Here is a 14,147-nt window from a genome sequence, read left to right on the forward strand (position 1 = left end):
TGTCGTTAACAATTTCTTTTAATATTGTGAATAAATATATATATATATATACAGGGTGTTCAGTAAGTCAACTAGTAAAAATATAAAAATATTTAAATAGAAAATTTCTGGAAACAGGAGAATATATAATATAGAAAAATGAATACAGTTAAAATGTAAAGACCTGTAAGGCCATGTTACTTATTTTTCATTTTGATACTTATATAAAAATAAATTATAAAATCTTCAATTTACAAAACAATCGTTTGAAAAACAAATTTGATTACATGACCAGATTGGACGTAGTCGGACAATTTTTAAAAAAGTATTAATAGGTTGTAATGGGCAACTTTATTATCCTACAGTCGTTTAAATGACACACGCTGCGGGCTACATTTGTTGCTACTCATACATGATGAACCATACTTTATCTGGCCGTTTTAAACTCGAACGAGTCGGTCTTTTAGAAGATAAAAAAATATGTAATTGCCGTATAAACCCTTAGGTAGAGGGGCTTCCGACCGACGTTCCACCGCGTTATTGGTGGATGCTTGTGACTTGATGGGCGGAACAGCTGGGGACCAACCTACTGTTTCTGGATGTCAACGCAATGCCGTTTTGCACTCTGTTTATTAGTCGGTTTTGTGCTACTGGTGCGTGTTTAGTACCTTAAATTGTTTTTATTTGTTTGGGTTTGTAGAAAATTCGTTGGGTTCATCATATTATATATCCTCTCGACGTTTAGTGTGCAAATAGAACATAGTGAACACAAAGGTTTACACAAGGATTAACAAATATTCTGTTCGATCCCAGGATCCGGTGATGGTGGCCGACTAACTACTAACGCGTTTTCAACGAATGGACCAAAGTATGTATCAGACTAATTGATTATTAATCATAATTTTATTGTATCGCTTTGATAAATCACGTAATCATGAATGTATAATTCTTCAACAAATAACAATTTCCTATAAGTTGGGCCGTATTTCGATCATGTTACTGTTTTTATTTTAAATAAATAGAGAAATAAACCTTTACAAATTTGATATAAGTTTCTTTTAAATCAAACAAATAATTACAAATTTATAACAAATAATAAACTACCCAAATATTAAAACGGAAATTAATGTTTTAAATTCATATATTATGAAAAAACTTAGTCGTTAGTGTGCTTATATTATTGTATTATACTACTACTATATTAATATAATATGTGACATATCACATAGAGAACAATTTCTTTTTATTCTTAATTTTGTTTTTCATTAATGTTTGGCTTATGTGCGTTAATAATCTCAAATAAGAAAGTATAGATTCAAATAACTCCCTTTTACATTTTTAAAAACTAATTGGATAGAAAATTTCATTATATAAAGCTAATATAAAAATAGTAGTTAAACACTGATGTTTATATGTAAGCTACAGTATGCAATGTACTTACATTGACTCAACTTAAATAAAATCAAAAATTATCAATGATAATGCAAATCGATGCAACTCAAAAGATTTAAAGCGCTACATTAATAACTGACTTAAAATTAGACGTAAATTCTAATTATTGAAATTATACTACTGATATTGTGTCATAATCTTTAACTTAAAAATTTAATTTTTTCTTGTAACATAATATTACCTTTAATTATACGTACATATAATATGATAAAAATAAAACTTTAAAGTAGTTTTTGAAAATTATAGTAAGAAATATAACTAAAATATGAACTTATGGCTGGGGGTACTAGATTTTCACTTTTTCTTCTATATCAACAAGATGCCATAATTTTTTTGACCAGGGACTGGAACAAAACCTTAAAACCCGGTTTTTAAACCAAAAACCTTTTAATATGTACAACCCGAGCTGGAATAAGAATTTTTATTTAAAAAGAAACACGCATCCGAACCGAACTGGAAGTTTCAAAAATAAAGCTTATTTAACAATTATTCGTACAATACCTTAAACTATATTATTGTAGTTATGTTATTTACTACTAAATATATTTTATTGTATCTTGAATGTTTGTGTAGTTACTCAAAAATTTTTTAATATAAAGAGTGTCTCACTAGATTCTAACAAATGCATATACTTTTATTGTGGCGATTTGTCAAAACCTAATGGGACACCTATATGTAAAATGTTGAAATTTATTTGTGTAAATTATTTAAATGAATCTGTTGGTAATTTTAAACAGATAATTTATCTATTTTCAAAAATGTTTATAACTATTTATAGTTTGTGATATCATAAGTGATTTACCTAAAATCGCCATTGATTTATCCCAAAGTCCTTGGTTTTAACTATTTTCTTTGATTTCATATTTAAAAAATTTAATTTAGTCTAATTAAAATTTTTATTAATATGTCAAAATTGTCTATATTATTAGTTTTCAATGATACAGCATTCGATCAAGATAAATATTGTAAATAAAACAATTTGACAAATTAAAAATTGTTTTATATATCTACTAATTTACACTTATGAAAACTGTCTATTAAAATGAAAATTGACTTAATGAAAGACAAAATTGTTAAAAATAATTCAATTTTAGTTATTTTGAAGGATAGTTATCTATTATTATAAGGGTAAATAATTTATATATAACTTGTTGGTATACAATAAAGTACTATTTTTTTTTAATTATTTTATTTAGAAGAGAGTGTTGATCTTATTTAAATAACTCATAAAATTATTTTAAAAAAAACATTCAAGTCTAAGATAGTATTCTCTACTCTTCTAAAATAAAAGTTTTCAATTGTTTAAGTAATTTTTCCGCGTGTTTCTGTTGTGATCATTATATCACTACCAAATTAGGTTAGCTAAATGAAAATCTGTAGTTGAGAAACATGTAAATTAAATCTATTTTGGTGCAATATTGTATCACAATGGTAATAACGTGTTTTTTCATTAAAAAATATTAACAATAATAATTCTGTGCAAAATAATCTATAAAATTATAAAAACATACCAAGATAAACATAGCACAGAAAATTGTCTGTAAAAAAACATATTTATGCATAAACGCGTATAATGATGAATTGAATCGTTTTTCTCTCGTAGTTAGGATATAAAAAAAGCAATTGACAGTATTTTCTTGTAAAAATTAGTGTGTCAGTTAATAAATACAATTATTTTTATTGTATTTAATGAAAATAACGAAATTATAAGTCTTTATGTTCTTATAGATACGTGCCTGTACACATCTAAATGTTTAATGGCTAAAAAAGAAAAATAATTATTTACCTAATAAAGAATATTACTATAAATTGTATAAAATAAAATTATTTAATTTTAATAATTTATTTAAAAATTATATAACGTTTAAATAGGTTTAAACTCAATTATAAAATATCGTTGTAGTATATTTAAACATTAACGGAAAATTTCAAAATTACATCTTTGAGCTCAAATTTTACGAGTTAAGTTATTTTAAATTAAGTTAAAATAAAGAAAATAATAATGACTATTTTTGAAACGAAGGGTCTTTGCTTAAAAAGACAAACATATTCTATATTGAATTATAATTATAATTTTTTTAACTAAAAATTTTGGATTAGCAGTAAAATTTAAAATATTAGCAGCCAATCAACATTTTAATATAATGTACATACGAATAGTCTACCACCCTTCTTATCTAAAGAAATGTATGAACAATTTTTTCGAACTAAAACTTCTGTAGGGATTGTGCATAAATTGTTTTTAATATTTTATCGCAATAGAACGATTAGTTTCGAAACACCCAAAGTACAAATTAGCAAACAAACTAATCCCACTCACCAAAAAAAAAACTTATATTTATTGTAGTAGATACAAATGAATAAAACTATTCAAATACATTTACGTGAAAGAATTATTATTTAATGACGAACATGGAATAGTATACTAAATACACCACCTTTTACATAGATATTATAGAAGTAATAATATTTATTAGCAATTAAGTTATTCCTAACATATTTATTTCATGTATCCCATTATTTCTCAACTTAACAAAATACATTTCTAGTAAAAATATTGTTATAAAAATACAGCCGGAAGTGTTTAATCTCGATGAATACGATATATATCAAGAACATTAAAATAAAACTGTCTCTCGAATAATACCTCGTGTAACCACCCCTACGTGTGTGGCCTTCATTTGGCTGTTTTTTTATCATTTCACTAGATAGACAAATGTCACATAGCAGACAAAATGTGTACATTGGCAGATCATCCAAGCAGACAGCTATATTTTTAAAACATCTAGTAGTTGTTTATGACATTAAACTCAAAATACACTTAAAAAAACAAAAGGGAACATTTGAAATCGGTGCTGCTATTAGTCACAACCAGCAAATCGTTTCGTTGACGATACAATTAGCATCGTGTACCTAAGGTGTGTCATAAGGTCCACGTAGAAAGGCATGCGATGGACACGCTAAACGCACGGCCGAATAATTGAAGAGGCGTAGCGAATAGACCGCTGCAATACGGACGAGTAGCTTTAGCGAATAAACGGCACAGTCGTTACAAAATCGTCAGCTCATTGTAAACACAATCTCGTTTGAAACGTATTAGGGTAGCTCGTGTACGTATAATGATATCGTATGACAAGATAGCACATTATCTTGAGATACCAGTGGCACGTACACCGCTCAATTTGCAAAATCAATCAAGTTGGTATCGCTTTCTCAATAGATTTTATTTGAACACATTTCAATGTTTTCTCGTGGAACTCGTTCGATTTGCACACGATTTGAAAAAAAAGTGTCATTATTATTTTGTGTAATAAACCGAAAACTGTTTAGCGACGGTGAATAAATAAAAAATGTCGATGATCGTAGACACGGTTATGATATCGTGAAGCAGCTGTTGTACTGAATCACGGCACTCTGGTGAAATATACCATTGTAAATATGTATATAAATACACAGCTTTCAATGAAAATATTAAAGTCGTTTCGAAAACAGTGTTTGTGTTTCGTAATGGCGTGTGGGCGTACAGGAAATAATAATAATAATAATAATAATAATAACAATTATAAGCTGACAGATTTGTTGGCTCGGCGCCCCGACTTTTTTGGCCTCGGCCATTTAAAGATACTGTAGCAAAGACCGACGTGAAACGCTACAGCATTGCAATCGTGTAGTACAACAACCAATAGGCGACGTACTAATGTTTGTTTGGGTGCCTCTAAAAGCCGCTAATTGACAAAAACAAAATTCGCAACGACATTTGCACAGGCCTGTCACCACCAAAGACCTGTGCCACAACGTACGGATTCCTTGTTTGTACTCTAAACAAACCACCAACGGCGGCACGGTGTCTTTTTTTAAATAGGACTGCGCTGCGGCCCAAAACGGTGGCTTATGCAAACACGGTGCGGTAGAAATGGAAACAAATTTGACGGTCATCGTGTTTGTGCCGGTCGGCGTCGGCTACTGCCGTCGGACACAAACATGGTCCCGGCGCCGCCGATTCGCTCAAGTGTCGCGTCGGCACGTCGATCAAACCCCAATCGACAGCTTGCGTTTAAGTGCCGGGACATTGTAGACGACGACGACTCGGTGTCCCTTTGGACGCGTAAAACTGTCATAAACACAATGAACGCAGGAAATCGAGAGTTGTTATTTTTTTTTTTTTCCGTCGCTATTATGTGCAAACGCGCGCCGAGTCAAAGGGATTATAATTACCGGCGCGAGAATTATCGCGGGAGTTAAAAAGAAGCGCTACGATAAAAAATATTACACACACATATAGTCATTTGTAAACCCAAGATGCCGGCTCCGGTGCATTGGTAATGTAATGGTTATAATTAAAATTATATTGCGTGTGTATGCGGCTCCCCTCGAACGACACGAAAACACGTGTAAAACAGTAGAGAACAAGGCGAAAGACAGAGACGACCTAATTATAATAAATGTGAAAATGAAAGACTGGAGCGCGCGCTTGTCGCGAAGGGACCGCAGTATGCCCTGCACGTCTCTTCTTCCTTTTGGCGTACAGGAAAATGTTATAATATACGAGCTTGTGTGTGTGCGCGCATTATCTTTGTGATGCCGCCGCCGTTCTGTAGGTTGTCGTCAAATTAGTCTGACATTACCACAAAAAGACACACACACACACATACATAGTCTATTACTTTAATATTGTATGCACATACATGTGTTACAGTTTCGTTTGTCATGTCGTGCCGACGGCGGCGGCGGATTTTTAAAAGAGATAATTATAATTAATTGGCTGCGGCGACATTTATTTTTATTTACCGGCCCATTTCCTTGTGTAAACTAAAAAAAAATATACAAAAATCATGCACACTCTATGACTCGTGTCGTCGAATTTTTAATTTTCGATCCTCATAATTCTTCGAATAACTATTTTATATTACCACCGATCTCTTTGAACGAGTTCAGCGAATAGTGAATTTCTAGTAAAATATATTTACAAAAAAGTAGTTCAAACAATGATCCGGCAGTTTTATTTTGGTTCAAACTGAATAAATATAAGCAAGAATTCCTTTTCTTGGTATCATTGCATTATTTGTATACGATTAAATATTTAAACACTAATTGTGTATAATTTGATGGGCGAGAATGAATTTCAATATGAATAGTAGTACTTAATTACTATGATAAAAAATACAATTATTTAAAATGAAATATTCAATTTTATTTGCATAATCGTTCTTATAAAAATGAAATGCTTACAAAATTTACTAAAAAAAAAATACAGTTAATTAAATACAAATTTAGATTTTTAAATAAAAAATATTATTATTACACAATATTTTTCAGACAACAAATGAAAACAAAACAGGATAACGAGAATTGTAATATATGACTCTGGAAGAATAGTACTTCCAGTAAATTTATCATAAGCATTGATACAAACTGTAAATCAATAAAACTATATAAAAGAGCGGGTTTGTCTTAAATACGCCTAAAATCAAAATATTCATTAATCATGTCGCATATGATTAATAAATATTATTATTATTAAGCGAACAATTTTTTTAAGTAGCCAAAAGTAACATTTTAGTTGACGATATTTTCATCATATCCCTCGAATAAGATTTTCAGAGTTCCGGTTCGGATTATACGACATAGTGGGGGAAGTCAATATTAATTTAACTTAATGTTTTTGTCCAAGGAAGTCGTACAAAAAGCACACAAGATTTTGGTAATTGAAATTTATTTTAATTAACTAAGACTCGGTTCCCAGTGATTACACAGATACTCTTGAGGTCAGAACGAATAGGAGACAACATTAACGCGTTTGTCTTCGGTTTGAAGGTGTTTAGATTCGATTCCGTTGTGCTGAGTTGTACAGGCTTTTTGCCTCGTCTATTGAAAGCGTTCATATAGATAGGCCTACGAATCTCGGGTGGAGTAACCGAATAATTAAGCAAAATTATATAAACAAAAAAATTCGTTAAACAGGCACAATGAAAGAAAAGTGTCATAAGGTGGTGTCACTGTCACGGAAAAGATTTGCTATAATTGGCACGTTCCGTGAGCGCACAACAAAAATGTTATTAGTTTCTAAGGAATGACAAAAAGGGTATACGCCAAATACAACACCTTCAACCCTAGTGATCCTTCGGACGTTATACAAACAGCGTCTCGGGCTCAACTAATTGCGATCAGCCCCGACAATAGTGATATCTGTGCTAAACATGTGTCTTTTGACAGGCTTGTCTCCTCTTCTTGTAAGTTACTCATTACCGTGTGTCTTTAGATAACTTCACATTTATTACCACACACGTTTGGCGATCGTTTCATCATTGTCAATAATTTTTCGAGAAATGCACGTGATGTACAAGCGAACTGATATATGAGCCACAAGCATCCTCTAAAATTAACCATAGGTCAATCATTCCGGGGCAGCTAGTGAAAAAGGGTAAACGACTTGTTTTGAAAAATCAAAATAAACCAAACTTGGATCATTACGCTACGATATTTTTCTCAGCTTCATCCTTAAAAATTTCTTACCTCAAATAACCATGTTTAGAAATACAATAACAGTCAAAATTAACGACCCGAGGCAATTGTTGTTCAACTCGACTAAATTTCACATAGATCTTAGATACATTCATTGGGTGGCCAAATATCGTTAATAAAACATGAACATAACAGCGAGACACCAAAGGATGACACATGAACTTTTACTGTGTAATAAAATAATCCAATTATAATAGTAAAAATTGTGAAACACCGAAACGGCAGTTATTCATTTTCTATAATTCAAAAGATGCACTTGAAAAAAGTTAATTTCTTCATGACGATTTGGAATGATTCAATTTGTAAAACTAATCAAGTCAATTGTGTGAATATATATTTTATTAAGCATAACTTTGCTGATATAGAAAAATGTTTGCAAATTATATTAATTTGAAATTCGTTAAAAAAACATAGATTGCAACTGACAATTTTTGAATTTGTGATGTTAATTTATAAGCAATTTATATCGTTACGGGAACAAAACAATTTATTAAAACAATTACAATGTTTATTCAAACCAGTATTATTTTTAACATGTTAACAAAAGAAAAATTTTATTCGTTAACTTTTTAAATAATAAACAATTTATAGATTATGTTATTTATTTAATAGTAAAATATCACTTTACGACCAAAAATCCTTTTAATTAAAGACAGTGAGAATTTATTTGCGAATAATGGACTTAATTTCCATTAAATTAGCATAGCATTATTTCTTCGAATGTTAGGGCGAAAATATTTAAATTATATTATTCTTATCGATACAATAATTTATAGATGAACAAGACAAAGGCACTTGTTACTTTTTGTTGTATAATTTTATAGGACATTTCATGCTCTATCGAGTGGTCACAAAAAATAAACCTTAAGAAGTACCTTTTTCTTGATGCATTGTCCAAATATATATGATAGAGATGAGACGCAATATCGCGTTATTTCGTTATTAATATCACAAATATTGCAGGATCCGACAATGGTGTTTTACTACTATCGTTTAGGCACTTCATATTATTTCTGCACCTTTACAATGGCATTTATCATTGACGTGCGTTTGTCAAAAGGGTGTGAATAACGTGCCAGATGAAGAATTGTCGCTGAACCAAGTAGTAATAATAATATGCAGTAAAAGACATTTATCTATTTTCTGGCTTGGGATGTGCGACGATTAATTTTATAACTCTCCGCAGTCTGAACGCCCGTCAACATTCGTGTACATCATACAGTAGCACGACTTTATTTTTATTATTTATACACATATTATTATCATTATTATTGTACAGCCCAATTGTACAACAACGTTTGTGTGTATCGCATGTATCTATATAATTTATCACGTACCAGAGCCCGTCCCTACAGCACTCGGCCAACGCTGTAATGGATTCTTAAATGATGCGTACCACCCCTTGGCTAACAGCCCTAAAGTCGAACTTCTGCTGGTGTGTTGGATTGTAATTATTTTTTTGGCTAGCCGCGCTGCTGGTGCGTTTGATGGAATGACACACAGCAGACAAGATTCGTGTACATAGTTATAAAATTAACGCATAGTGACGTATTTTAACAAATACTATTCTTTTACTTGATGCAATTTCATTAGCGTTTTATTATTTATGAAATAGAAACGACTAATGTTTAAATTAAACGCCCAAGCTCAGTTTCGTAAACCTCGTATAGTAATTAAATCAGAATTACTTGTACAGATCAGAAAATAAAACTGAAATTAACATTAAACCATAAATAAACATGATGTAATTTCTAGTTGCTATACAGAACAAACGTACCAAAAATAATTTTTCTAATTCCGACTTTAATTTTTAAAACAGTTTTTTTATAGGTTAGAATAAAACTCTATTAAACGGAAACAACTTTGGTCCGGAGCGGTTCCCGTTAAAAAGAGAATTCTCTGTATTGGGTTGACGTTTGGCAACAACATAAATGTCAAAATGTATAATATAAATGAAGCATAACTGTGCACACAGCTACGTAATTTCATTTATTTTATTACAACAATGTACCATAAAATAGGGTTACTTTGATAATGAAATTTTCAATTTAAATGTATTTATGTCATCAATTTAGATGTGTATTTATTTTTATATATCGTTCATTCTATACTAGTAGAGGTGTTTTACAATCTAATTATATATTTATATAATACATTATTTTCTTATTAAATATTTCCAGTTGTATAATTATATAAATATTCACATAATTTTAGTTTTAGTTAACAAAACAAAAACATCAACCTTAAAATTAAGTTGTGCGCAGACTTGAATAAAAATTGTTCACACCTAATCATGTACATAGTGGCGTGTCTACATAAGAGTTTATTTGGGTCAGCTGCCCCAGGAGGGAACAAAAAGAGTACCCCTAAGACTTTGGGCAGCGTCATAACCGATTAACTCGATATCTAATGTTATTTCTAATATATGTTCTTGTGTTTATGCATATTCTAAGTTTTTAAGCCAGACATTTTTTTCGGTATAAATTGAAAAAACATTTTTTTTTTAGCTCAACAGACTATTTTAAGAGAATATCAAATACAAACTGCTCCGGGGTGCTAAATTCTTTAATACGCCACTGACTATACATGTAAACAGTAATATGGTGTAAAAAATCTCGACAATTATATTCTAATGTACATCATAGTCAGACAGTCAAAAAAATAATTATTACGCCTCGTCTTGATCTGTGATTGTATTAGATCATCTGTTATATTGTCAGTCAACCCAACCGGGTTTTCTATTCGCTTCGTTTAAGAATCCATTACGTGGCTACAACGGTGGCGGGGGAATACGGTAAAACATCATTTATTGTACACTCAATGATATGAATTCATTTGTTCAGTGCTCTGTAATTGCACTTCTGACGGTCTGCGCAGAAAAATTGTTAATCGATGGTATTATATGTCGTGCCAAATTCATTTTTCTGCAGCCGTTGCTTTTACAGTATCTTACCAGTTAGGAGTACTGAGTCTGTCGAACATAATTACGGTGTAACCCGAGTAACCTACGTCCGTGACGTTAAAAAAATAATAACCCACCAAAGAGTTGGTACACATTTTTTTTTCTTGCAACGTTTGTAACAGTTTATTATTTGCCGTGCACTTCTGTAAAATATTTTGTACTAACCGAGTTGGCGTTGGTGTCGCACGGCATGCACACACGCATACAGCAGTAGTAATCATATTAATACAGTTGTATTTAAAATACTACCGTTTCGTAGTCTAAACAACATTATAATGTACTAGAGGTACCTCTTCGAGAATATCTCACTTTGTACAGTATACATTTTTTTAATAACTAATATGTATTCGCCACAATCAGTATATCCATTTCGGTTGTAACCAAAATGGGTAGGAGATGTCTCTATTCCTCTCCTGAAACTATTTGTAAAATTTTAATATCTACATTATAAGTCATTTGCGCCAATAATACAATAAAACAAACGCATGTCGTGTAACACTATTATAAATTAATAATGTAAAATGTTCACAATTTAACGTCTAGACTATAAAAGTGTAATAAATGCAAGTTCAGTTAATAGGAACACATAAATGTGACATTGTATCTTAATAGTTTTAACACTATCATGAGTTTATAATGAAATAAAACTACTTACAACCGCACGTCTATTATGTTTTTTATTTGTTAAACTAGAAAATGAGTTAAATACAACAAAAAATAATTAAAATCAAAGTTTAGTAGATGTCAGTTGATTTTGATACAATTTTTCAATTATTATTTATTTTGTCTTTGCTGAGTATTTTAAATGATATTTTATAGTTTTATACCAAATCACTCATTCAAAAGATATTATTTTAGTAAAATGTCCTTTTACTACATTCTTGAATATATTTACTCATATTTGTCCACGGAAAAACATATTTTATTGTTATTTGTTAATAAACAGTGAAGTTATTAAAGAACATTTTACATTTATAGGTTCAGACATGTTACTAGAACAGCACCATCAACATCATCACCATCAAGAACATCTCGGCGGTCTTCATGACGACCACTCGGGCCATCATCAACACCACCAACAGCAGTACGGCGAAGTCAATCAATTGGGCGGTGTGTTCGTCAATGGTCGACCGCTGCCCAATGCTGTCCGAGTTCGCATAGTCGAACTAGCCCGAGTGGGCATTAGGCCATGCGACATCAGTCGGCAGTTGCGAGTGTCTCATGGCTGTGTATCAAAGATATTGGCTAGGTATCACGAAACTGGATCAGTATTACCAGGCGCTATTGGCGGAAGCAAGCCTCGTGTCACAACGCCACGCGTGGTGGCCTACATCAGACAGCTGAAACGAAAAGATCCAGGCGTGTTCGCTTGGGAGATTCGTGACCGTCTCTTATCCGATGGAGTTTGCGATAAGTTCAACGTGCCGTCCGTTTCGTCTATTAGCCGTATCCTCCGAAACAAGATCGGTTCTTCTCCTAGCGGGGGTAGTGTTAGCGGCGGCGTGCCCATTAGCTCGCCGTCTCCACTTTCGACACTTTTAACTCATCAACAGCCTTCATATGGCCAACATCAAGGAGCACACCACGCTTACGGGACACCGTCATCAGCGGCAGCAGCAGCTGCTGCTGCGGCAGCGGCCGCCGCCGCATATTATCACAGCGGTCAACAACAATCACAACACTGTTCTCCGCAATTGTCTCCTACCGTGACCGGAACTACAACCACTTTGCTACCCGGTTCTTGTTGCACGTCCTCTTCGCCACATCCGCCAGTTTCTTCGTCATCCCCAGTTTCGTTAAAAGCGCAACCTCAACAACAGTACCACAATCACCACCACCAACAGCATTGTTGGCCTAGTCCGCACACCGTGTCCGATATACTAGCCGCTCAACAGCATCACCACCATTACGGGGACGCCGCCACAGCTGCAGCTGCGGCTGCGGCGGCCGCAGCAGCAGCCAACTACAGTTCATACAATACATACTGCAGTAACTATTATCATATGTACATAGGTGCGGCTGCCGCCGCGGGTCACCATCACTTAAACACGCAGGCCAGTCCTACATCGTCTCCTCCATCGTCCGCATGTCACCAGTTGTCCGCTGTGGTCGGATCGTGGCCACCTCCTCCTCCAACGGGACAATAGTGATTAGTATTTTTTTAGTTTGTTACGTTGTATTTCAATTGAGCGCAAAATTTGTGTTTTATTCATTTTTATTTTTATTATTTGTCAAATAGTAATTTTTTGTACATTAGACTTGGACTTTCACTGAATGATAAATATTATTTGTCGTATTATTACTGTAACTTAATGATTCTCAGTTGTATATATCTAGTAGAACTAGTGTGTGTGTTTTTTTTTTTTGTCATCCAGAGAATAAATGAATTTTACAGATTTAGTAATTTTCTCTCTAAAACGATTTATGACGACGACGACCGGCCGGCGACCTCAAAACCAAAACATTGCCACTGAGTGTCAATAATTATTCTTATTCTTATGTTCTACATGCAATAAAAATAATAATAATACCAATATATTATGTAGTGTTGTGTCGTAGTGACCTTTTTTCGCATTTTGGTGCCTAAGAACACCGCCGCCACCGCTGCTCGGTGTTAAATTTCACATAGACAAGCCGCCCCAGACCTCATTATGAGTGTTGATTTTTTTCTCGATAACCTTATCCCCATCCTCTTACCACTTTAACTGTTTTTTTCTAGACAAAAACATATAGGTATATCGCCACTTTGTGATCTAAAAACAATTTCAATAAGAATTACATTTAAAACTAATAAAGAAAGTACAAATAAATAAATAACGTTTCTAAATGTTCTATTCAGACTAGGAAACGAAAATTTCAATAGTTTTTCAACAAGTAATAAAGGGTGGAACAACTTCTTCTAAATTATTATTCTCAAATACTTTGTCCATTTTTCTTCCATCAGTTAAATTTATATAAGTTAAAGACCATTATTGTTTGAACTTTTTGTTAAGCAATAAGTCGGAAAATTTCCATACAACACTCTCTTAATTACAATTCATATTATCGACTCATACAAAATAAATTTTAACTGATACTGTAATAGTGATGGGTAGCGGGAATAATCCTCACAAGAAATTTAAAAGTGGGTATTTTTATGTATATAACGTATTTGTTTCAATATGTTTGTAGCGTTACATTTAACCAATGATAACTCAGAAATATTTTCACCATTATACAAAAAATTTTTTTC

The 14,147-nt window shown here is 32.4% G+C and overlaps 1 protein-coding gene across 1 annotated transcript; it reads left to right on the forward strand.

The window, feature by feature from the left end:
- Positions 1-474: 474 nt before the first annotated feature.
- LOC126898721 (paired box protein Pax-9) lies at positions 475-13,456 on the forward strand. The gene is made up of 2 exons (XM_050673023.1): positions 475-847; positions 11,894-13,456. The coding sequence occupies exons 1-2, from the start codon at positions 838-840 to the stop codon at positions 13,060-13,062; spliced, it is 1,179 nt and encodes a 392-aa protein (XP_050528980.1). The 5' UTR covers positions 475-837; the 3' UTR covers positions 13,063-13,456.
- The last annotated feature ends 691 nt before the right edge of the window (positions 13,457-14,147 follow it).

The sequence above is a fragment of the Daktulosphaira vitifoliae genome, unplaced genomic scaffold, assembly GCF_025091365.1.
Source record: "Daktulosphaira vitifoliae isolate Bord-2020 unplaced genomic scaffold, ASM2509136v1 Scaffold_2, whole genome shotgun sequence".
Taxonomy (NCBI): domain Eukaryota; kingdom Metazoa; phylum Arthropoda; class Insecta; order Hemiptera; family Phylloxeridae; genus Daktulosphaira; species Daktulosphaira vitifoliae.